This window comes from Drosophila eugracilis, unplaced genomic scaffold, assembly GCF_018153835.1.
Source record: "Drosophila eugracilis isolate 14026-0451.02 unplaced genomic scaffold, ASM1815383v1 contig_649, whole genome shotgun sequence".
Taxonomy (NCBI): Eukaryota; Metazoa; Arthropoda; class Insecta; order Diptera; family Drosophilidae; genus Drosophila; species Drosophila eugracilis.
Window position 1 is genome coordinate 1979717 of NW_024573535.1, and position 25931 is coordinate 2005647.

At 39.8% G+C, this 25931-nt stretch overlaps 5 protein-coding genes across 5 annotated transcripts; 2 read left to right on the forward strand and 3 right to left on the reverse strand.

Annotated features, from left to right (window-relative positions):
- Positions 1-3421: 3421 nt before the first annotated feature.
- Positions 3422-4439, reverse strand: LOC108109663 (trans-Golgi network integral membrane protein 2-like). The gene is made up of 2 exons (XM_017218243.1): positions 4033-4439; positions 3422-3979 (listed from the first exon to the last, which is right to left on the reverse strand). The coding sequence occupies exons 1-2, from the start codon at positions 4430-4432 to the stop codon at positions 3621-3623; spliced, it is 759 nt and encodes a 252-aa protein (XP_017073732.1). The 5' UTR covers positions 4433-4439; the 3' UTR covers positions 3422-3620.
- Positions 4440-5028: 589 nt separating this feature from the next.
- On the reverse strand, positions 5029-5936 carry LOC108109664. The gene is made up of 2 exons (XM_017218244.1): positions 5564-5936; positions 5029-5506 (listed from the first exon to the last, which is right to left on the reverse strand). The coding sequence occupies exons 1-2, from the start codon at positions 5934-5936 to the stop codon at positions 5208-5210; spliced, it is 672 nt and encodes a 223-aa protein (XP_017073733.1). The 3' UTR covers positions 5029-5207.
- A 1946-nt stretch (positions 5937-7882) lies between these two features.
- On the reverse strand, positions 7883-10744 carry LOC108109641. Its single transcript, XM_017218218.1, has 2 exons — positions 10553-10744; positions 7883-10493 (listed from the first exon to the last, which is right to left on the reverse strand). The coding sequence occupies exons 1-2, from the start codon at positions 10737-10739 to the stop codon at positions 8032-8034; spliced, it is 2649 nt and encodes an 882-aa protein (XP_017073707.1). The 5' UTR covers positions 10740-10744; the 3' UTR covers positions 7883-8031.
- Positions 10745-12398: 1654 nt separating this feature from the next.
- On the forward strand, positions 12399-13349 carry LOC108109650. The gene is made up of 3 exons (XM_017218227.2): positions 12399-12518; positions 12599-12758; positions 12819-13349. Exons 1-3 carry the CDS (start codon positions 12514-12516, stop codon positions 13347-13349), a joined length of 696 nt encoding a protein of 231 aa, XP_017073716.2. The 5' UTR covers positions 12399-12513.
- Positions 13350-15650: 2301 nt separating this feature from the next.
- LOC108109717 (NPC intracellular cholesterol transporter 1 homolog 1b) lies at positions 15651-21064 on the forward strand. Its single transcript, XM_017218349.2, has 6 exons — positions 15651-16934; positions 17349-17650; positions 17764-18720; positions 18822-19231; positions 19852-20006; positions 20124-21064. Exons 1-6 carry the CDS (start codon positions 15753-15755, stop codon positions 20880-20882), a joined length of 3765 nt encoding a protein of 1254 aa, XP_017073838.1. The 5' UTR covers positions 15651-15752; the 3' UTR covers positions 20883-21064.
- Positions 21065-25931: the final 4867 nt, after the last annotated feature.

The following is a 25931-nucleotide window of genomic DNA, read 5'->3' on the forward strand; positions in this document are numbered from 1 at the left end:
GGAATTGATATAAATTTAACAATTAATATCGAAAAAATAAAATGTAAAAAAATAGTTATAAATAGAGTCTTTATTAGTCGAAACATATTTAAGCAGTTTCCAGAAAAAAAAATATTCTATTTATGAAAGAGGCATAAAAAAGAATGAATTTTTTAAAATATATATTAAACAATTTTTTTAATAAATAAAATATAAAACCTAAGAATTAGTCTTCTTTATTGGTCAAATCTCAAGCTTTTCCCCGACTTTCTTTAAATTTAGTTTAAGATTTCGATATAATAGTAACCGAGCTTAAAAGCAAATCTTCAAATTTATGATATTAACCATTAAAGATTTCTTGTCTTCATCACATTTATTCCCGAAATATCAGAAATCCTCAGCTCCTGAGAATAGGCAACAGAAGCTGGACAAGCAGTCTGCTATCATTTTGCCCCAGTTAACATTCGCCGCCTAACAGAGATCGCTCGCTACTGCAGCGCTGTTAGCACTAGCAGCGCAGTCGACGCCGTCGTCGGCGCTGGCCGAAAAAAACACGTTTTTGTGTCTGTGCAGAAGGCATTCACACCGAAAAGTTTTCGCCGCTTTTCCGTCGCTTTTCGTGCTGCACGTGCTTTTCACGTTTTCCGAGCCGAGCATCCCCTCTCTCTCTCTCCCACTCTCTGCCCCCTGCAGCTCACTTACTCCTCCTTTGTGGGGATTTTGGCCTAGCCGGGTTTTGCCATTTTTTGCGGTTAACAAAAATATTGCATATTTATATGGGCATTTTCTAGGAAAATTGTTTTTATAATAAAGTTGGCTTAAAAAAGTTAAATAGTGCTTCTATAAAATATTTGTAAATTTTTAGTTTTTTTAATTCGGTTTAAAAATATTATTATAAAAACGCAGTTCAGTTTACAGTTGAAAGTGTCTCTCAAAATATTTTAATTTTTACCACTTAATCAATTTTAAGTTTTGAATTTTAATCATATTTGAATATAAAAGTAAAAACAATAATAAAGAACATATATTTTATATATATTTAAAAACATATTAAAAATAATTATTATTACTTTATTTGTATTTTTATAAAATAAGTAAGTTCCTATTTTAAGTTACGTATTATGACGCAATTTAAAAACTTAAGCTTAAACTAGATATTTTAAACCTAAAATATAATAAAAAGTATTTAAGAAAACACCGAGTAATATTCCTCCTTAAGTTTGTCTTCGTTTAGTGCTCTACTTTCTTTGAGAGTTTCAACAAATATGCAGCACCGAAAAAAAAATATTTAAAAAAACCACAAAACTCCCAGGAAAAATTGAAATTGGCTTAAAGAAAATGCACAAAAAATCCACACACACACACACACACACACACCTTCACATTCACAAAAAAACACAAAAGGCATTTCTTGTTGTTGTTTCTTCTTTATTTAGGTGATGCAATCGAATGCCGCATTCCAAACACACACATGCTCGCCACTACTCACACACACTCGCACACACTCAAGCACACAAACACTCTAAAATATTTTTGTTGTTTACTGTTACGCGAAGTTTTCCACTTTTCTTTTTTGTGTTGATTTTAGCACGAATTTTCGAGGTGAAAAGCGGCGCGTGTTAATGCACCACTTCCTGTTGGGCTACTGTACCGTTATTATTTTGTGTGGCATGCCGGCAAAAGAACGGCACTTCTCACTCTCGCTCTCTCCCATTCTCTCTCTTCCGATTTTCCCGCTCACGGTTCGCTCAGCAGCGCCGCATTTTCGCCGACTTGCAGCCGGAAAACTGCAATGTGCAAAACTCCGGGCATGCGATTTGAAAATTGTGTCGTCAGCTTGACACAATTTTCCAGAAAATGCGCCTGGAATGGAGAAGCGGAGGGAAAAAGCCAGCCGAAAACCAGTAACAAAAACGGGAGCAATGATATGGGGGTTCCATGGGGGAAATCGGGTCTAAAGGGGGATAGCTTTGCAGCGGCGCATAACGAGTTTTTCGGCTTCGGGAATCGGGATTCGGGAGTCGGGAGTCGGGTGTCGGGATTCGGTGCTGGGTTCTGCTTTTGTTGATGTAGGTCTGGATTTTCAGGACACGTGTCCCCGGTGGTCCTGCGTTGGGTGGTCCGCCAGAGGGTGGTCTTTATAATTTGGCCGATTTTCGGTTCAACTCCAAGTCTTTATAATTATTATTTCACATTTATCGGGAATTATAATATGAAAGAAACCTATTTTTGTTTTTGGGCAATTTACATATTTAAATATGACCCATCTGTAGGTGTGTGTACGTGGCAATCTGGCTATATGTGTGAATGCGCCACTGTGTGTGTGTGCAGTTGTGTGTGTGTGTGTGTGCGTGTGAGTTCAATAGCATTTTGGGCTGGCAAATAAAAAATAAATAAAACCAGAAGCTTGCCGCCGCTGCAGTGAGAGAGAAAATGCCTCTATGGCAGAGAGCGAGAGATAGAAAGGCGAGAGCGAGACAGATAGCTTAAAAGTCTGTAAACATTCAGTGAGATTAACGGAAAAGCTTTTAAGAGTCTAAATTAGTGAGCAAGAGACGTTTAAATAGCCCTGCAAAGTGATCATCTGCTCTTTTGCCGATCTGAAAACATAAAGCTCACCGTCGAAATCAACTAAACGAAAATAAATTCAAAATTAACTACTTAAATTTATACAAATAACTTGAAGTATTTAGAAAAAATAGTTGTATTCCCTTTCATTTTGATTTTACTTAATTTTTTTATTTTCTTGATTATGTTTGCTTCTTTAAATTTAGGAATTTTTGAACATCAAAAACATCTGGTTTTACCTAAAGGAGACTCTTGACAGACAACAAAAAGGAATGCCATATTTGAACAACATTTTTCTATTTTCTGGGCGCAAGAGTGGGTGTGGCATAAATAGCAACATGCGTTGCGCAGGCATCTCAAGAATCTGCATTGGTTCTGTTTTAGTTCCTGAGATCTCAGCGTTCATACGCACAAATGCGCACGGCTTTATCAACGTGACTATGGATTCAGATCAAGAATATATATACTTTATAGGGTCAGAAACGCTATCTTCTATATCTTACATACTTTTCAATGAATACATTATACCCTTTTACGCCATGAGAAAAGAGTATGGAAAATATCTTTTAAAAAAAGTGTAGTTAGCACACTCATCGCCTCCTCCTCAACGACTTCTTCTCCCTCGCATTTTTAATGGCACAGTTCATATGTGTATATTTTATGATTATTTTGTATGTTTCTTGCATTATTCGGAATCAACCCCTTCATCGGGTTTAAAAGATTCTGGTTAATCACTCTCCTCCTGACTCTCAACGACTTTTTCTCCCCACGCAGTTTTATGATATTAAATTTAAATTTATTTAAATATTGAGATATTAATAGTTGGTTTCGAATCCCTTCAACGAGTTTATAGGGTTCTGGTTAATCACTGTCCTCCTGACCCTCAACGACTTCTTCTCCCACGCAGTTTTATGGATCGGTTCATAACCTTAATATGTGTATATTTTATGTTTGGTTTCTATGTTTTTTAGATGATTCGGAACCAAATATATTATATTAAACTTAAATTTATTAAAATATTGAGATATTCATAGTTGGTTTCGAACCCCCTCTTCGTGTTTATAGGGTTCTGGTTAATCTCTCTCCTCCTGACCCTCAACGACTTCTTCTCCCTCGCGTTGATCGACTTCAGTCTGAGGAGCATTCTCCCTATTATCAACCTTAACTTCAGCACCGCGATTTACATCGGTTTCCCCTTGAGCAGCAGATTTGCTTGCTACACTCTTCAAAACCTGTTCAATAGCTCCAGGCGGGAGATCTCGACGAGCCCTCTTTGCTGGAGGAGGTTGGGAGTTCGGATTGTAATTTTCATCTTCGGATTGTGGTCTGCGGCGAACCCTGTTCTCGTTTCTTGACTTGGCTGTAGTTTTCCTTGCTTTGGCGTCGCCACTTTCAGATCCACTAGTCCTAGAATCACCAGTTTTGGGTACATCTATAGAATCACCATCGTTAGAATCATCATCAACACAACAACTTTAGACTCACCGCCGTCAGAAGCATCAGTATTCGGTACATCATCTTTGGAACCACCCACGTCAGACTCATTATCGTTGAGCACCAGAAGTTTTGCCTCACTGGCATTAGGCTCATCACTCTTAGGAACAACATCTTTGGATTCACCAACGTTAGAATCTTCTGCAGGCACCACAACTGTAGGCCCACTGCCGTTAGAAGCTTCACTCTTCGGTACAACATCTTTGGAATCACCAACGTTAGAATCATCATCGTTGAGCAAATCAACTGTTGACTTAACTCCATTTTCGTTTGATGAACCTTCTACCCCCTGTGCACTAGAAGGAGCGGTAACATGTATGTCATTCGAAGATGTGGTGACACCCTCGGCCACTGAAGAGCCCGGATCATTCTTTTCACACTGATTATTCATCCTGAAATATTTTTGTATGTCTTACAAGGATGAGTGCCAAATATATAGTGAGTCTGCACTTTTCAGGCAGATGTTAAGGTTACATTTATTTCCAGTGATATATCGATATATCACTATTAAAGGGTTAACCCAGCAGAGTTGTAATTTGATATCAACACTTGAATCGATATTTTACCAATAATATAATATTAAAAAAGCGCTTTTAAAAAAGCGCTGTCGTGCATTGTTTGTTGAATGCGAAACATTCCATACATTGGCTATAACATACGGTGGATCCAAGGAGGAGAGACGTATTGTCCGAAAAGTGAAGGAAAACCCCAAGCTTTGCACCAAATTTTCTATCAAAATAGTTAGGTTTAGTAGCAGTATCAAATATAAACTTCGATTTTTTCTTGCACGAAATATGCTTGGATCCACTGTATTACACTGGCCAGCGGGCAAGAACTTTTTAAAATATGGTTATTAAATGCTTAAAAATGGAAACATTTTAGGTTACAATTCTTCTTTATTTTTATTTGATATATATTCGATATGAATTGGAACTCCTTCATCGGCTAGATCAATCTCCTTCTTAGTGCTCGGTGCATAATCTTAATAGAACATGTATATTTTATGTTTGCTTTGTATGTTTTCTGAATTATTCGGAACCAACAATATTATATTCAATTTCATTTAATTTAATATTCTGAGACATACATAGTTGATTTCGAGCCCCTTAATCGGGTTTTTATGGTTCGCGATAATCACTCTCCTTCTGATCTTACACGAATTCTCCTTACTCGCGTTGATCGACTTCAATCTGAGGTACATCCTCCCCATTGTCAGCTTGAGCTTTATCACCGCGTTTTATTTCTTCTGCTAGGCTCTTTATAAACAGTTCAATAGCTCCAGGTGGGAGATCTTGACGGGTCTTTTTCGCTGGTGAAGGTTCCGAGTCCGGATTGTAATTTCCAGTTTGGTTTTGGGTACTGCGCGAAACCCCTTCCCCGCTGCTTGGCTTGGCTGTAGTTTTCCCTGCTTCGTCGTCGCCACTTTCAGATCCACTAGTCTTAGAACCATCAGTCCTCAGTACATCTATAGAATCAACATCGTTAGAATCATCACCTTCAATCACAAGAACTTCAGACTCACCGCCGTCAGAAGCATTACCCTTAGGAGAAATGTCTTTGGAACCACCAACGTTAGAATCATTGTCGATGGGCACCGCCACTGTAGGCCCATTAGAAGCGTCACTCTTTGGTAGAACATCTTTGAAATCATCACCGTTAGAATCATCTTTAGGCACCTCATTTGTTGACCCACCGCCGTTAAAAGCTTTACCCTTCGGTACAACATCTTTAGATTCATCATCGTTGAGCAAAACTACTGTAGAAGAAGAACTTCCTACCGTCTGGTCACCAGAAGGAGCTGTAGCAGATAAGCCATTCGACAATGTGGTGGCACCCTCGGCCACTGAAGATCCCGTATCATTATTTTCACACTGATTATTCATCCTGAGATTCATTTTTATGTCCTATAAGAATGAATGCAAAATAAATAATGAGTCTGCAATTTTCAGGCAGATGGTAAGGTTACACTATTTTTCGGTGATATATCGATATATCCTTATCAGCAGAGCTGTAATTTTAATATCAACATTTTAACCGATATTTTATCAACAATATAATATTAAAAGAGAGCTTTTGTTGTTGTTAAGTTATAGTTAAGTGTGCGTTATTGAATGCAAGGCATGTCATATATTAGTGATAACTTATTACACTGGCCAGCAGGCAAGAACTCTTATATAAATATTATTTTTTAAATATAAAGATTTTTATTTTATATATACGGAAAATTTACGAAGCGCCACCTCTTGCTAGCTCGGTTAATAAGTGATGGTGACGTCTTTTAATAGTTCTCGCTAAATAATAGTTCGATTTGAAACATTTTTAGTATATCGATACATATTAAAAAACGCGCGATAAAAACAAAGTCCGGGCTGAAGGTGGCTCTAATAGAAAAAGGGGCAGAAACAACCCAAAATTTCGTTTCTTCGGGGCCAAGACGGTTGGAAGCCTTTATAAAACAAAATGGCTTACCCACAAAGTATTAATTTGAGTTATTTTCATTTATTTTTAAGTTTTTCAATAAGTGTGCCAATAATTTTGTTCAGGCAAATTCACCTCTTATTTATGTTATTTAATTTTTAAAAATCAACCATTGAAGAGAAAAAGTTGAAATAAATTTTGTCGTGTTATGTTTTTATAATATTATATGTATAAATTTTTGTTTATTTAAATATATGCATGTTAAGGGGAGAAATCGTGCCTTAAAGTTCATGAAGCCTTCTGTGCCAATAATTTAGTTCGTCACTGTATATGTTCCATCGTAGCGCCTCCTCTTACATACAGTCGGCACATAATTTATTCGTACACCCGTGAGTTGCGAGCTTATTCTTTAATATTTCGAGAAATCTGTATGTAACGGAATTTGAAATCTCAACTGAAAGATAATTCAAGCATATATTTTAAACATTAAAATTACAAGTTTTAAGTTTAATATTAGAATTCCTTCATAACACAAAACAGTATTATTATTTGTACACTTCATAATTTTGAAAAAATACAACAATTCCAAAGATCGAGATATTAAAGATTAAGCTTTCAACTCACGGGTGAACGAAAAAATTATGAGCCACTGTACCATTCAATAATGACGGTATACCCTTCAAAACATATTCTCCATAAGTGAAGGATATATTACATACATACATGTTCAATATTATACCTTTATATAAATATGTACATATGTATATTATAACATTATTAATATAAATATTACTCCTCTTGTTACGGATAGAAGAAGGAACTTTCTATCCTAAAGACTTTAAAGGGTCTGTAGGGCTATTGTCTTTCAAGAATTCTTTAAATTTTTAAAAAATTTGGGGAACAATTGATATAACAGCCGTAACCCAGAACAAAAACAAAATCAAATAAAACTTAGCTTAATAAAAAAATAAAAATCATTGCTTATCTATCTTATATCTCTCTTATATCATTAAAACCTTCTAATATTTAATTAGTAACATTAAAGAAGAAGTGAATTGACCTCAAGTAGTTTTTAAATCACTCAAATAAAAGATTTGATTAGTTAAGCTGCTGAAGGCACTCAAAATTTCAGCCTCAACTTCAAATAGAAAAGCACTCGGCGAAGTCAACTTTGTTGTTAAGGGTCGACAATTGCGATAAGATAGGGATTCGGAAATGATTTCAGCTAAGCCCTGTGGATCGTTAGCCGAGTGATCGAATCAGTTTCCAACTGATAAGCATTAGCAAGCTAAATAAAATTAGTATTTGTTTGTCCAGTCAATAAAATAAATGACTGAGAAATAGAAGCGGACGAGGGTAGCTTTTTGGTCTGCTCTGCAACTTAAAGGCATCAATAACTGATTAGATTGGACAATGTTGTATTTCAAATAATGTATCTATTTACATAAATATTAAATGTGAAAATATAGTCTTATTTGCTTATAAAAAATTGGAATGGTTAGCCACAAATTAGTTTTAAATGGGGTTTTAGGGGAATATGCTTGGCATTCAGACGAGGTCTTAACGATCACATTAATCATGGCGGGGATATATACCGGCGTACTCCTTGACAGAGATCTCCATATAGATTGGCTCCGTATGATTGTTGGTAAGGACTCGCAAGTCACGATCAGTGAGTCGCATATACTGTTTGCTGGTGTGCATGAACTCCTGGGAATTGTGGGATTTGTGGATTCCTCGGACCTTCATGATGGAACTCCTGGTGATATCCATTCGTCGGTTGAGTATAGTCATCAACACATGAACAGAAATAGGCAGATCCATGCTCACCATCCACAGGGCGAGCACATCCTCGTCCCCCTTTTCCAGATCGTCGAACCTCACCTTCTTGCCCTCGATGCTGCTCAGGCGATTCCTACAGATCACCACGAATAACGGCAGGTGCATGTCGAAATGGGCGTAGGCTTTAGATAAGTTAATATTTCGCGTGGGCATGAATCTGGCTCCTGGGAGACTACAAGGCTGGTCCCGTACTCCACCGTAGACAAGCACGGACATGCAGGTATTGATGCCCAGCTCAAAAGCTTTGGGACTGAAGATGATCAGTGTCCGCTCGTCCTCGAAAATCTCACGCAGCTCAACTCCCGGATCATCCAAATGCTGTGACACAAAGTGTCCCAATAGAGTGGCGTTCATCACTTTTGGACAATGGTCGTGGCCAAAAGGGCACAAGAATTGCTCTGAATTAGTATCCACCGGCTTGACCTTGATTTCCTGCTTCCTAAAGTGCTTGCGATATTTCTTATCCGAGGTGCACTGCACCCAACGCAATTGGGCCATTCTCAACTCGAGATCATGCCTCCTCTCCGCTCGACTCATTTTATCGAACTCTGACACGAAGTACTGTGTCCTCTCCATTGTTTGATCCGAATCCTTAAAAAGTGGAAGGCCCGCAGAACCAGCATCCAGTCGATCTATGGTCTCGAACCTTAGCTTATCGGCCCGACTATAGAGTCCCCCATTTCGTTGTTTTCGTTGCGAATACTCCCTGCCCAATCTAGATTGCTTCCAGACATCCGTGAAGGTATCGGAGTGCAGAGGCACCATGTTGCATTCGGTTTCGCTAACTGGATTGGAGGACTTCTTCAAACATGACTTCTTGGGCTCACTTTTCAGCAGGCCTTTTAGGTGCTTATCGAAAACATCCAAATTGGAACTCTTTACAGGATCAGGGGTTCTCTTACCCCTAAAATTGAGCTGATGGGTCCCATTCTGGAACAGCTCACCATCACTGCAATTTCTAAGGCGCCTGGGGGCCAATAGGGTCTCTAAAGTTAAGGGTTTGCGTTGCCTGGAGCTCGAATGTCCATGAAGTGGGCAGGTGTTTGATGGCTTAGTCCGATTGGGCTTACTTTCTGGATTATAAGGCACCCAACGAGAATTTAAAGACAACTTGGATACGTTCATTTTGGTCCATGTGCCTTTCTTTTTCGATCTGGAACATTTTGGGGAATCACTTGGTTCTCTGGAGCCTCTAAAATCCATCTTAAGGGACTTTTCACAACTGTTACTATAAGCTTTACGGTTCTCTGGGCTTACAGATCGCTTCCTTCCAGTTTGAATTGCACACTTAGAATGACGTTTCCTCTCAGCATTGTCCTTTTTCCCTGGCACTTTACTTGGGTTTTGAACCGGAACTTTAGTGGACCTTTGAGATTTAACGGGGTATAGGAACTCAGATTGCTCTAAAAAGTTAATGGAATCTTGTATGGGATTTGGGAAATGAGTTTGCTCTGAAAATTTGATGGAATATTGGGATGGTTCTTGAACAATGGGACTTGGGTTTGGTTTTTTTGGTGGTAATCGGAGTGAGCTAGTAGTAGGCTTAAAATGTGAGCCAGGACAGTGATCTAAATCTGGGGAAGAACTTCTCTTTGGCAACCTTCTTATCGGGCTTGCATCGGGAAGGCTTTCTAGAAATCGACTATTGAACTTGGGTGCATACTTGGATAACTCTACATCTTCGTCTTCAAAAATACGTTCTCTTTCTAAATCGGGTTGACTTTTATCCTGAAAGTTTTCCATGTACTTCGGATTCGAGGATCGGAAATTCATTCCTGTAAATGAAGGCGGTTGATATGTATTTTTTATAAGTTCAGATGGATGAGAACTGGATGTTTCGCGTGATATCTTTTGCTCTTTAGTGCCAGGTCGATAACCGCCCAGAATCCTTCCTTCTTGTTTTTCACTTCTCTGAAATTCCATGGAGTACAGCTCTAAGGGAGTAAGCGGAATTCCCAAGCTTTCGAAATGAAGACTGCGGCGAAACAAATCGACAAAGCCAATTTTCAGCTGACTGGAATCCTCCGAAGACTGCGAGATTTCATCTTCGGTCTGCGAGCTTCCTCGTATCTCTCCACCCTCCTCGCGTTTTTCTCCAACCTCGACTAGAGAAGGTGGCGTGTAAAGATGAGCCTCAATTTGATGGACCAACTGCAAGTAGCCGTTGGCCATGCTATCCAATGCGTTGTTCTCTAAGAAAAATATCCAAAATAGACTAAAGTTAACATGTTTTAAACTGTTTTAAACACACTCTGTAGAGGGTTCCTTGCGTTTCCAAACACCATAGCATCATCGCCGTCATCCTCTTCCTGCTCGGCCCCTATGTCCCGTTCCAATTGAGAGTCCAAACTGCCCCGGCGGTGGCCATTTCCATTTTTGATACGCGGTTCAGTCTGGGTTGCTGCCTTTAGGTCCGTATAGCAGAACTTCTTACCCATTTCTTTTCAAATAATTTGTTTGATTTTGGAAACTTGAAATTTGACCGGATTTTCATATAGATTAAGCAAAAGATTTGCCTGCTAGCTGAAGGGTTAAGCAATCGATATAAGATTCGATTTTTGTCTGCTTTCCTTGTAGTGGAAATTTATTGAGACCTTTTTACATTCCCGTGCTTGGCAGTAAATTATTCGAAAAGTTTCTAAAAATAAGCAAAATGCTATTTGTCCATTTTAAACATTCAATAATTAATATAGAATTAAACATTGTATATATTTTTATAGAAAAATAAATAGATTGTTTTAGGAATAATAATAATTGAATAATAATAAACAAAATAAACCGCGTAGAATCTTGTGTTTCGATTTTAAAATGTTTGTTTGTTGTTTGCTTGTTTACTTTGTGGCAATGTTCTCTTTCTTCCTCAAGTCCGTTATTCTCAAAATATCTTTTCGATATCTCCTCTCGTGTTACATCAAGTTAATTGCTATCGTATAACTATCGATACATCGTGACCTAATACGAAAAGTTAGAATGACCGTTCGGTGACCTACTCCAATTATTAATCTTTTCAGTGCACTCTCGTGGTTTGCTTCTTATAAACATTTTAAATTATTAAATTTGTTTTTAAATATTAATCAACTAATCTATTAATATATAAAAACATGTTACCCATTTTAAACCGTGTAGAATCTTGTGTTCCGTTTTTGAAACAATTTTAATTGTATAATCTCCTGACTAAAACCTATAATTTCATAAACAATCAGATATATAATCGAATATGGAAAATATCACAATAAGATTTACATAATTTAGTTACTAGTTTTGCAAAACTGACAGCCTAAGTCGCAGGCCACAGTAACCAGTACCTCTGTAATCCTCCATTAGGGGTACCATTTACAGTGGATCCAAGCTTATTTCGTGCAAGAAAAAATCGAATTTTTAATTTGATACTGCTACTAAACCAGCAGAGATATCAAAAAAATTTAAACGCAGTAATGTTAAGAATGTCGCACATCATTAAAATAATAACAAAAGTTTTTACTAATTTAAAAAACAAAAGAATTTTTCATACAAAAACTAAAAAATAGGGCAACTCCGACGCACAAGCTTATTTCGTGCAAGCACTTTAACGGTTAATAACTCTAAACTAAGACTTTTTAATCCATTTTTTTTTCTTAATACTAATAAAAATATATTAACAAAAGCATATTTATAAGTTTTCGAGGCTGGGGGCACCCAAAAATTACGGATTAACGAGGATTTTCAAACTATGGCGCCACGAATAATAGTCAATAGTTATTGAGCAAAGCGAATTAGTCCATTAGTCATTTTAAGGATGGGAAAACCCAGGAAATGGTTGCCTCAAGCCCTAGTACAAACCCATACATAACCCAAACGCTTTTTTGCGAAAATCGGGTGGCAGAAAGGGGCGGTAATGCAAAAGTGAATTAAAAACAAGCGCCATAATCAGGTACAACGTCTATCAGTTATCTTCTATTGCGAACAGACGGCCGATGAGTTCGGAAACTTTTTCGCAATTTGTGAATGTAAAGAATGTGCTCTGCTTATATTCGTGTCCAGCTTAGCATTAGTTACAAGTTTTGACTTACAAATTTGTTTGGTAGAAATTTAAATATAAAGTCACCTTAGAAAACAAACTCAAGTCAATCTGAAAGGTATAGTCATCCCTTTCTACAAGTAAATTTGGAACGAATACAGGAATATTTTATTTAAACTTTTCATTTCAATAAGAAGCAAAAATTATATTTAAAAATGGAGTAAGTGAGAACAATATAGGCATTCGTGGTTAAGAAACAGATCGGAGTTACAAGTGATTAAATGTGGACTTTTGTCACAGGTCGCAAGGTGTTCCCTTTTCCAATGATGTCCCGGAGACAAGTGTTGACGATTCTTCGGACACTTACCTTACTCTCCATTTCCCTGTGGCCGATGTTTGCAAGGTCATGTCTGAAATCGGAGGACCAGTCCTGTTGAGCAAGTTGGTGGCCCACTTCGAGGTAAGGATTCACTCCGAAGTGGCTCTTTTTTCTAAGATTCATAAATGTATGTTAACGCAGGGTAAGATGGCAGTTGGAGTTAGGCACAAGGCGTCGAAGTTTGTATGCCAGTCGCTCGTAGAGGGCCTTAATCAAAAGAAAATAGGAAAGCGAAATGGAAAGTTCGTGCTTCCAGAGTTATTCAAAGAGGAAGAGAGCGCGGAGGACATACTGTACATAGCTGAAGAACAACCAGCACCAACTTCAGGACAAGGGAAGAGCGAGCTCTCAAAGATGTTTTCGAAAATGTATGAGGTTGATCGCACTTACAAAAAGGGTCAAGAACGGATTAAGATGTACGAGTTCCTTAAGAAGGAAATTAAGTTTGTCGAAGAACTGATGGCCGCATCTCCAGAAGATCATAGGAAATTTTCCATGGCACTGGATTGGCTGATTCGCATGGAAGCAAGTGAGAAAGAAGAAGCTTTAGACGCTCAGAAAGTTTATGACTCTAATGGAAGATTAGTCGCCGTAAAGGAAGATGACGGCCGACTTGTTAATCAGTTTGGGATTTGGCCACTTGAAAAGTTCCGTTACAACCTAGTTGAGTGATCTGACCCGATTCGATATCCACTCCTAGAAGATTGAAACGTGAGGCTGGGGGCAATGACGAAGTAAACAAATGCTGGAATGAAGTTTATTAATATAAGAATTTGAAGGGAATATCTCACCTGATCAGTGGACAGATCAACTCGGTTGTTGGGCGTAATGAGGAATACTTGAACCTTCTTTATGGGATGGGAATACTTCCTATTCCTTCTCCACTTTATATTCATTTTATTCAAAATTCTTCATATTATATTATATTAATTAATAAATTGTGCCACATTCCCAATCGTAATTTATGTCTCGCAGCGTGCATACGGGCAGACGGACATGTCAATCGACTCGGCTACTGATCCTGACCAGTAATATATACATCATAACCATTTGTTATTCTTAATCATTAAAAAATGTAAATAATTTATATTTGCTGGACGACTACTAAATCTATTTCAAATCACATAAAATTTCACATAAGAGCCGCAGACTCTCGAGCCCGGGACTTGATAATCTTCTTCCTGTCTTTTGCCATCTTCAACGACTGCAGAGTCGGCTTGGCTTTATACACCTTCCGTCACTTTTCGGACAATACGTCTCTCCTCGTGGTCATTAAAAATTGTGTTCGGAGCTTTACGGCCCTTATCTGCCACCCGATTTTCGCAAAAAAGCGTTTGGGTTATGTATGGGTTTGTACTAGGGCTTAAGGCAACCATTTCCTGTTGTTTCCCATCCTTAAAATGTTTAAGGACTAATTCGCTTTGCTCAATAACTATTGACTATTATTCGTGGCGCCATACTTTGAAAATCCTCGTTAATCCGTAATTTTTGGGTGCCCCCAGCCTCGAAAACTTATAAATATGCTTTTGTTAATATATTTTTACTAGTATTAAGAAAAAAAAATGGATTTAAAAGTCCTAGTTTGGAGTTAATAACCGTTAAAGTGCTTGCACGAAATAAGCTTGTGCGTCGGAGTTGCCCTATTTTTTAGTTTTTGTATGAAAAATTCTTTTATTTTTTAAATTAATAAAAACTTTTGTTATTATTTTAATAATATGCGACATTCTTAACATTACTGCGTTTAAATTTTTTTGATATCTCTGCTGGTTTAGTAGCAGTATCAAATTAAAAATTCGATTTTTTCTTGCACGAAATAAGCTTGGATCCACTGTATATGCTCAGCCTAATTTGTAAAATAGAATAAATAAATACTTTATAATCTTTACTTCAAGAATTTTAAACTCTGCTACATGGTCCACCCTCTCGGCTCAATAACTAATAGAATTCTTCATATAATCAGAGACTTTTACTTTGGGCATTAAAAACTAAAAACCTGATTCACTTCTCTGAAACTAACTAACGTCAATATTCCTCTATTTCGTCGAAAAAACTGTTGGCTACTTCTGGCAGTTGGTATTTCTCAATGAATCACTCTTCCGGCGGAGATTAAGACCTACACGCCGAAGTTGCTGAGGCGTATAAAACTTTACGGCAGCCAAGGGTCTCGAGAGGGCCTCTCGACTTATCAACAAACAACGGAACAGGTGTTCCAAAAAAGAGCCGATCGCGATTTTATTGTGCCGGCCAGCTGCTCTTGGCTAGGCCAATTCACCCAACGATAAGCCCAAGATACAAGCTCAGGTGTCTGAACAGGTGCGGTTTCGACCAGCAATTAACGTAGATAATATTGTGCAAGAAATGTTTGCCGTAAGGATTATTGTGCACCTTTGCTGTAAGCTATTATATTTACCAATATATATTCTATGATGTAGAAGAAGTGAGAGGTAGTTTCTCTATCATTGAAATCTAATATTATCAAAGCAGCTAACATTGTCTTAGAAAACGTTGAATGAAATGTCTATTAACCCTTATCTTTGCTACCGGCTACCATAAACTATAGATCTATCTGGTTGGAAAAGTAAGATACAGAATGTCTTATCATATGCAGAAGTATCTTCAAAACTCTGGCAATAAACATTTTTAGCTAGTGTCTAGATATAAAAGAAACCGATTTAGCTCCGGAATTGACCTTTAATATCTAATCGTTTTACGATCACCTGTCGCTATGTGAGCATTCATTGATAATCCCCGTGAAGATAAGACCCCTTGCATACCCATTAAGCCTGCTTCAACACGAAATCCAAATGAATTCAGAAGCTTATCGGCCGGCGATAAGGGCTGGTAAAAAATGGAAAGAAAACCCAAAACGCTGGGCAAATCTAATCGGTGGGTACTCCAACCGATTTTCGATATAGCCTGCCGACCATTTAGTGTGTTAATGGTCAGTGGATTGGGCCGGGTTTGGTTCAGTTAGTGGCGTGCTGCCGGCGCGAATTGTTTTCACTCTCAACGAAGGGGAGAGTCTTCCAGTCTTTATTTATAGATTTATTTATTTTTTATTTTTGTGGTGTTGCAATGAAAGTGATTTTGGTGATACTATGGCTAATGGCCGGAGTGTGGTCGCAGAGCGAGGAGGAGCAGGAGTTGGGATGTATTTGGTATGGCCAAAGTCATATGATCGGCGCCCATTGGCAGAATCTGGCGGACACGAGGCCAGCAAGACCTCTGAATAGCCCAACTTCGGAGGCAATCTTTGCCAAACGATGTCCATTGCTATACAAGGAGTACAAGGGCGAAAGTGGTGAGGACGAACTGAGTCTTTGCTGCGATGCGGCCCAAATTGAGACTATGGAGTCGGGACTGTCGCAGGCAGATGGCGTCTTCTCCAGATGTCCCACGTGCACCAGGAACATGGCCATGACCGTTTGTGCCATGACCTGTGCCAAGAACCACACTCTCTTTTTGACCGGCTATAATGCCACCAACGAAGCGGGTGCAGTCTATGTGGAGTATATCGACTATCGGATTACGGATAGTACGGTATCGAAGATCTACGAGAGCTGTGAAGGGATACAGCACACCCAAACTGGACGGCCTGCCATGGATTTGGGTTGTGGCGGCTACAATGCCAAGACCTGCAATTACCGGAGATGGTACGAATTCATGGGCGATGTATCCGGCGACTATGTCCCGTTTCAGATCAACTACCTGTGGTCGGATGATGCGGAGGAGGGCTCTGAGGAGATTTATCTAGATCTAAGCCCCTTGAAGTGCGGCCAGAGCTACGAGGATAGCTATGCATGTGCTTGCATCGATTGCGAGGAGTCCTGTCCGATGACTGATGCTCCCACGGGACCCGAAGAGCTCTGGAAGATTGCAGGATTGTATGGAGTCACTTTTATTCTGGCTTTGATAATTGCCGTGGTGCTCTCAATATTCATTTTCTGGGGCTCCTTTGGCAAATCCTCCGCGCCCAATGTCTGCATGCCCACACTGTTTGGGGAGTTCTTCTACTATGGCTTCCGCGCCTGGGGAACCTTCTGTGCCAAGCATCCGGTCCTGGTTCTGGCCCTCTGTTCCTGGGCCATCGCCGGCCTATCCTACGGCATTCGGTACATGTCCATTACCACAGATCCCGTGGAATTGTGGGCGGGCGAAGAGAGCCAAACGAGGATCGAGAAGGACTACTTCGATCAGCACTTCGGACCATTCTACCGGACAAATCAGATGTTCATCAAGGCCATCAACCAGACCTACGTAAGTTGAAACTATTTATAAAATGATTGAAAGGAGTAATTAAACCAATTATCTTACACTTTTCTATTAATAAACTAAACAAGTTCAACCAGATAATTAGCATGCGGATTATTATAGATTAAGGCCATTAACTTTTTGAGATTTGAAATTGGAACACGTCGAGCTTTGTTTTAGATTACTCTTTTAAATATCATTATATAAAATCTTTAACTTAGAACAATCTAAAAAAAATAGAAGAATACGTCCTCAAGTCTGTTATTCTCAAAATATGACTTGAAAGTCCGTGCTTTCGATATCTCCAATCGTGTTACGTTAAGTTAATTGCTATCGTAATATCTATCGATACATCGTGACCCACTACGAACAGTTAGAGTGACCCTTCGTTTGACCTACTGCAATTTTGAATATTTTCAGTTCACTCACGATGCTCCCAGTGGCTTGCTGAACTTTGGTCCTGCCTTCGAGTTCAACTTCCTGAAGGAAGTCTTCGAGCTGCAGGAGTCCATTATGAAATTGGGCCTGGAGGACAACGAGGGTCTCGATAAGATCTGCTATGCCCCCGTTTTGATGGCCGGAGAGACGGCCACAGTCGACCACTGCGTCATCCAGTCGATCTATGGATATTTCCAGCACGATATGGATAAATTTGAGAATTCCTACATCGATAGCAATAACTACACCATCAACTATTTGAATCAATTGGAGGATTGTCTTCGGTAAAGATTGCATTAGTTTCAAGATAATATCATAGTCAAAGAAGATCGTATATTAAAACTAAGTTTATTTTTGGAATGACTTATATAATATGTTTGCTTTCCTTCGTTTTTAGTGTCCCAATGATGGAGGATTGCTTTGGAACATATGGAGGACCCATTGAACCCGGCATTGCTGTTGGCGGCATGCCCAAGGTAGCGGTGGGTGAGGATCCCGACTACATGCTGGCCACAGGACTTGTCATCACCTTCTTGGGTCGGAATCAGAACGACGAGTCCAAACTGGAGCCCAATATGAAGTGGGAGCAGCTATTCGTAGACTTTTTGCGGGACTACAAGAGCGATCGACTGGATATAGCCTATATGGCTGAAAGATCAATCCAGGATGCGATAGTGGAACTATCTGAGGGAGAAGTAGGCACAGTGGTCATCAGCTATGTGGTTATGTTCATCTACGTGGCCATAGCTTTGGGTCGCATCCGCAGCTGTTTAGGCTTCCTGAAAGAATCTCGAATAATGCTGGCCATTGGAGGAATAGTTATTGTTCTGGCTTCGGTGGTATGCAGCCTGGGCTTCTGGGGATACCTGGATGTCACGACCACAATGCTGGCTATCGAAGTAATACCCTTCTTGGTGCTCGCCGTGGGAGTAGACAACATCTTCATAATGGTACACACATATCAGAGGCTCGATCACTCGAAGTTTAAGACTACCCACGAGGCTATTGGGGAGGCCATTGGCCAAGTGGGCCCATCGATCCTCCAGACGGCGGGTAGTGAAATAGCCTGCTTTGCCATCGGATGTATTTCCGATATGCCTGCGGTGAAAACCTTTGCCATGTACGCCGCCATTGCCATTCTTTTGGACTTCCTGCTGCAGATCACCGCATTCGTAGCTTTGATGGCCATCGATGAGAGGCGTTACCTGGACGGCAGACTAGACATGTTGTGCTGTGTGAGGAGCAGTGGAAAGAAGACCAAAAGTGAAGGCGAGGACGGTGAGGATAAACTTAAGGAGGTCGGCGTGCTGGAGAGCATGTTCAAGAACTTCTATTCACCCTTCCTGCTTTCGAAGTAAGTATATGTTCCAAGAAGAATCTTTTCCTTGCAGAAGGGGAAATCCTTATCTCAAACCTTTATTTGTATACTACATTTCCCTTTTATACCATTTTCAGACCCGTTAAAGTGTGCGTTTTGCTGATCTTCACTGTGGTCACCTGTCTTTCATTGATGGTGACGCCCTCCATTGAAAAGGGCCTCGACCAGGAGATGTCCATGCCGAAGAACTCTCATGTTGTTAAGTATTTCCGCTACATGGTCGACCTGCTAGCGATGGGAGCTCCGGTTTACTGGGTTCTCAAGCCCGGACTCAACTACTCGGAGCCCCTTCAGCAAAATCTCATCTGCGGCGGAGTTGAGTGCAACAACAACTCCCTGTCCGTGCAGCTGTATACACAATCTCGGTATCCGGAAATCACAGCTTTGGCCCGACCAGCCTCCTCCTGGCTGGACGACTACATCGATTGGCTGGCCATTCTCGACTGCTGCAAGTACAATGTCACCACAAACGGATTCTGTTCCAGCAGTAAGTATATTCAAATGAGATCTTGAATTATTTAATTAATAAATTATTGGGAATAAGTTTAAGTTCACTGAAAAGGTGTTTTCAATCATAAATTTATGTGACTTAACACATTTTTACCAGTTTAATATGCTTAGTAATTAAAATAATACTTTACTATATTTTTAACCAAGGTCAAGCAAAGATTTAAGTAGTAATAGGTCTGATAAGCTTTCTTCCCTTTCAGAATATATCTCCTTTAAGTATTACTTTTAATCTCACTACATATTTTGTATATATAATTACTTATTTGATTAAAGGGATTGACGTTTGACATAAAAATATAATATATATTAATGAGAATCATATTATATAATATATAGCTAATATAGTCCTTAAGATGAATGGCCAGTTAGCTCAGTCTGTGTTCTATTATCACTAAAAAGCATGCCAATACACTTAATTTACAGGTTGTAAGGTTTAAAATATTAAGAAATGTTAAGAAAAGGAATATAAAAAGTTACAAATAAAGTTTAAAACAGTGTAGTCCTTGAGGAACTTGAATCGAAACCACAGGGAAACATTCAGAAAATTAGAATCAATAAGTTGAATATATAACTTATATCTATCTATGTTCTCTTCAGACTCCAAGAGTGAGGACTGCCTGCCTTGTCCACGCGGATTTACTGAGAATGGCCTGAGACCAGATGCCGAGACCTTTAACAAGTATATTCCCTTCTTCCTGTTCGATCTGCCAGATGCCGAGTGCGCCAAGGCTGGAAGAGCTTCCTATGCTGATGTGAGTAGTGATTAATTTTAAGTAGGCAATATTTTGTGTTTTTTTTCCAAATGAAAAAGCTTTTAGAAAGATAAATTTCATAATAATTAAAAAATAATTAAAAATCTATATTCCTAGGCCGTCATCTACACCATCGACGATGAGGGAATGTCCACTGTACAGGACACCTACTTCATGCAGTACTCGACCACATCGACCACCTCGGAAGAATTCTACTCGCAGCTGCGCGAAGTGCGAAGAATTGCAGGGGAGATAAATGCAATGTTCGAGGAGAATGGCGTGGATGCGGAGATATTCGCCTACTGCGTCTTCTACATTTACTACGAACAGTATCTGACAATCTGGGAGGATGCGCTGTTCTCGTTGGGAATGTCTTTGCTGGCCATATTCATCGTTACCCTCTTGATCACCGGCCTGGACATCACATCCACCCTGATCGTCCTCTTCATGGTGATCTGCATATTGATCAATATGCTGGGGATGATGTGGGCGTGGAGCATTAATCTGAATGCCATTTCGCTGGTCAACCTGGTGGTTTGCGTCGGCATCGGAGTGGAGTTCGTGGCACATATTGTAAGGTCCTTTAAGAGGGCGGAGGGAACTGCCCAGGAGCGGGCTCATCACTCTCTGAATGTGACTGGAAGCAGTGTCCTTTCGGGCATCACACTCACCAAATTCGCCGGCATCGTAGTCCTGGGCTTCTCCAACTCACAGATCTTCCAGGTCTTCTACTTCCGGATGTATCTGGGCATTGTCCTCATTGGAGCAGCCCACGGCTTGATCCTGCTGCCGGTTCTCCTCAGTCTCCTGGGACCGCTTCAAAGGCTGGCCAAGAGCCCGAGTGCCGAGCTCGGTGCATCCACCACAGCGGAATAATATATCCTTAGGAATGAAAATAAATATAACTATATAACCTTAGTCTATAGAGTGTGCCTGAGTGTGTGTATGAATCTTATGTAAGCCTGTCTGGTTTTTGCTGTTATCAATGAGTTTTTAATGTCAAGATGGTCGAACAAAGCTGTTAAAGAGAACTAAATAAAATAACATAATTTATGAAATTTATATTTACATTCTAAACTTTAAGGTAGTGCAGAAAAAATACAACTTTGCCAGATATTTTCTTTATAATTATTGGAATTTTCCGAGGAAGACTGCAAAGTAATTCAAACTTCAGCCAGCTCTTATTTGGTGAAAATGGAGTTACCCGTTTTTATTTTATCCACTTTTTTATATAGGTATATATTAATAAAGATAATTTCATTCTTAAGCCGTGCATTTAGCCCAAGACAATTGTCGGTGGGGGGCTGAGCCCTTTGCCCATTGTTTATCGTCGTCGCACCTTTGCTTTTTATGGCTTAAAGCGACCAACTGCCGCGTGCGGCGTCAAAACAATAAACAAAAAGTCGCACAAACCAACGATTTGCAGGCCTGGGGCCTCTGGCCAACCCCCGTTTATCCGGAGTCCTTGGTGTCCTGGTCCCTGGACTCTCGGTATACACAAAACGTCTTACGCCTTTTGGGCAGAAGTTTAGCTCAGATTTTTTAATGATATTTCACGTCCCTTTGGGCAAAGCTTGAATGCCCTAACCCAATGAAGTTGGGGTTACTTGGATGGAATATTTTTAAGAAATAATCAAATAACTACTTAATATTATTCATTTTAAAAATCATCATAAACTTTAATAGAAAATATGATATTTTTGTGACAATTCCTGTGAGAAAGGAAACTGCCGCTTCGAGAGGACTCAAAGTCGACGAAAGGAGTAAGTTTCCCTGATGATGGCTTCCTTGTTTTTAACTGCTCTCGCCGCCTGCTGGCCAGTGGAGTGCTCTGCGGCTTATGGAAGCCAGGGAAACACACAGGGAAAAGCTGCAAGAAAAGCGTTTAACCCTCAAAATGAGTCGAGTGTTTTTAATTAAAATTAATAAAGTTTAGAGTGGTTTTTCCGCATGCAGCATGGTCAGTTAACCGAGCTATTTGGGTGGTGCCTTTCCAGCTTTCCCAGCTTCTCCCTCTTTTGCAGATTTTCTCACACCCCGCAGCCGAAAAATCCCCCCACACACCCAATCATAATCACCTAATGAGAAATGTGTGCGGCATTAAGATTCATGCCTCATCGAGTCGCCGGCACTTCAAACGCCCGACAATTGAAAGGCATAATTATAAATGTATCAACTAATGCATATGGCAAAATCAATTAGCAATTACCAACACAGCCACATCAACAGATGAAGTGCAAATTGAGTTGTCCGTATATTCGAGAGTGTGTGTTTGTGTGTTTGCACTCGAATTTACGCATATTTCCGTGACTGTACGTGTGCGAGTGCGAGTGCGAGTGCGTGTGCGGGTCTGAATGTTTTTCATCCTCCACTTAATTGCCATTCAAAGTGCTTTAACAATGCCAAGTGCTAATGCCAAAAATGAACCCAATGAGCTGGAACATCTCGGCCAGAATATAAACACGTGAATGCCGCCCAACGAATGCCCAAATAATCTTCGAGTATTTTTAGAGGCCGAAAGCAGGACAAGTGCGGCCGAGTTCGTAAATTGTGCATTTTAAGTGTCTTTCAAAATGTGTGTGTGGTGGAGTTTGATTTCTCAACGCAAATTATGGATAATAATTTTGAAGATGTTCGAGAATGTTTTGTGTTAAAATGAGTACATAAATAATAGTTATTTAATGTGAATGCTGTTAAGGAAGCTGTAAGTAAGTTAAACAAGTTTTTTCTATAACAGAGCTTCGATTTATTATCAAGTAAACGGGTTTAAAAATATTATAGTTAACATTTGAATACTTGAAAATCATAAAAACAATATTACCTAAAATAAACTTACATATGTTTTATACATCATATAGAAAGCTAAACTTTTAATGGCCAAAAATAAAACATTTTATCGTACAAGATGTCGAGTATTCCATGCATGCCATAGAGCTCTTTATGGGCCATGTTAATGCTTGGAGAATTCAACGGCATCCACTTGGCCGACCCGGGAATCATTTAACACCAGTTATGATCTCTCCGGAGATGCGGAGAACTGGCGACTGGAGGAGAACACATAAACAGCATGCAGATGAATAATCCATTAGGAGCATCTTTGCAGACTCACATAAATCATCGGCCTGAGCAGACAGCACATTTCGCACAGAAATTGAGGCGAATCAACGAATTAATGTGTGTGGCAAGTGTGGCAATAAAAATTTAAATTAATTGATTTCGCACTGGCCGCGAGCCGTGGCATGTGCCAAAAGGCCCCCCCCCATCCCGAAAAAATGCAAAAGCGAAACAGAACAGATCTTGGCTATTTGGGCCACGATTTGTGGCCAATTTAGGCGGCTTGGCATAGGTCATAAAAGGCCAAAAATTCTGCAGGCTCCGCAGCCAGGACTCTTAACCAGGTCATAACTCACGTGCCGACGAGGAAGGCATTAAAATAAAATTTGCGCATATTTATTAATCGGTTATTGGATGCGTGGAAAGGCCGGAAAAGCGTATTTATATCTCTGTATCTCCGTATCTGCAATCTGGCCATAAAAGCGTTGGCCAAACAAAAACCCAGTTACCAGTTACCAGTTACCAGTTACCAGTTACCAAAAGGGAAACTCACTTGGCTGCCCTTGGGGATTGCCTTTCATTTTCAATATTTTTTGTGGCACTTTGAATAATGCGTTTTTTAATTAGTTGGGGAATTTCGGGATTCGTTCGAGAGTGAAACGGAAATTGGAATGAGATAAGTGGGGGGGTTTTCCTCTCCTTCCTGATTATTTTTAACTTTCATGGATTTTCAGTTAAACAAGTTAAATCGAAATAGTTTAAAGGAATTTGTAATATATATAAATATATATTTTGTATGAATCGAAACTAATTTACTTCCTTGAAGTAACCCCAATTCCATGTCATGAATTCCAACTAACAATCGCATCTTTTGATTTCATAATCCCCGCATTTCGGGCAAAACTTTTCAATTAATTTGCAATTAGCAGTTGTATTTGGTTTAGGATTATAGATACTTTTGTGCATTTCGATGTATGCATGCATTTTTTGCTGGGTCCTAATTAATGCAATCAACCAAAGGCCAAAGTCAGTCGTTGCATTAGGGTCAAATGACAAGGCCTAAGCCGGGCTAAGCCGGAGTTTCTGGCCGGGATTGCCATGGCTGGTCCCGTCTAAAATTGGTTTTTAATACAAATTAATTACGAAAGAGGAAATTCAATTTTTAGGAGTTCACAATCTGCCAAAACCGAACGCGAAAAAAAGTTAATTAAAGCAGAGCACACACAGCAAATACACACACTCTAACACACACACACATAGATAGAAAAACACATGGCCACATTTTCAATGATGGAGATGGAATATTTAATTTATTCATTCGCTGACATAAGCCCGGGTCCGGCTTTGGGACTACGGGACTACGGAGTCAGGACTACAGGACTACAGGACCATGGCTAACCTAGTCCATAGACGAATCAGTAATTTATAAACGTGCTTATAAGCCGCAATCCAATTCGCAATTCGCGTTTTGGCTAAAATTACACTTGCAGCAGGCCAAAAACCCATTTTCAACCGTTTTCCCCCCCTCTCCCCAACCGGCTTTCGTGCCCCTCTGCTTTTCAGCCGTTTGGCCCGTTTTGGCCGTTTTTCACTAGCCCGAAATGTTATCAACACTGACAAAACTCAAAACTGACCAACTGGCCATGGCCATGGCCGTGGAATTGGCCCAGTGAGGAGACTTTAAAGGGGGTCTAGGGGGGGATGAGCACCCCTTTGGGTTTGGCCAAACTGAAAGCTAAAACTGCAAACTGAAACTGAAGCCAAGCGAAAGCGCGTGAGCGAATGAGCTTGCTTTCCACTTTTTTGCCCAGCCGAGTTCTGTTTTTATTTTTGCCTCTGAAATTAAATTGAAAATTCATAAAATTTTAACCCAAAGCAGGAATGATAATTAAGTTAAGACTTTTTGGAAAAAAATATTAAATATATTATTACTGCTTTAACTTTGAATCATAAATAATTATTTAAATTCTGAGGCAGCCTGAAAAATGACAGAAAATTTATAGGAAAATTCCCCCCGTCACTGGAAACTTGTGGTAAATGTTTGCCGGATTTTCTTGTGGCCGGCAGTCGAGTGACAGGCCAATAACAGAAATCAAACAAATTACTGCAGATTAAATCCGAGTTGAGATGACACCGCCGCCTCAGTGGGTTAATGCTGTGCGAGTGTGCGAGTGTGCGAGAGTGTATGTATGTGTGAGTGTCTGTTTCGAGATGGGGGTTGGTTGATTGTGTGGGTGTGACAGCAATTTCCAACTAAATTATAACAACAACCTCAACAAATGCGCACAATTTTGAGAAATTTCATGCAAAATGCAGGAGCCAGGACGCAGGACATGCCGCAAAAAGCGGCAGCAACAAAGGCATCAGCATCAGCAGCTGGTTGCATTAAATGGCGCACGTTCTCCCCACCAGCAGCACTCACTCCTCACTCCTCACTCCCCCTATCCCGCTGTCCACCGAACATAACGAAAATGTCAAACACACATTTGACCAACACATGGAAAAGCCTGCACAGCATGAGTTCAACAGCAGCCCGGAAAATTCCACCATACTACCATTCCACCGTCTAACTGCATTGTCGTCAGCTGGTGAAAATTGGTGGAAAATCATGATGAACGGGGTGTGGGTGCGGGTGCGGGTGGCTCATAAATGCCATGCAAAATGGCAGCCAAGATGGCAATGCAGCTATCGATTGATTGGCCTTCGATAGATCGCAACACGCAAGATAATAACTTTTAATTAATTTTTTTGCCCCCAAGTGCGACGCCGACTGTATGCGAGAATAAAAATTAAAATAATTATAATTATTTTGTTGTGGTGCCACGGAGCGCTAGATAATCCAATTAATGGCATCGCAAACACAGGGAGACA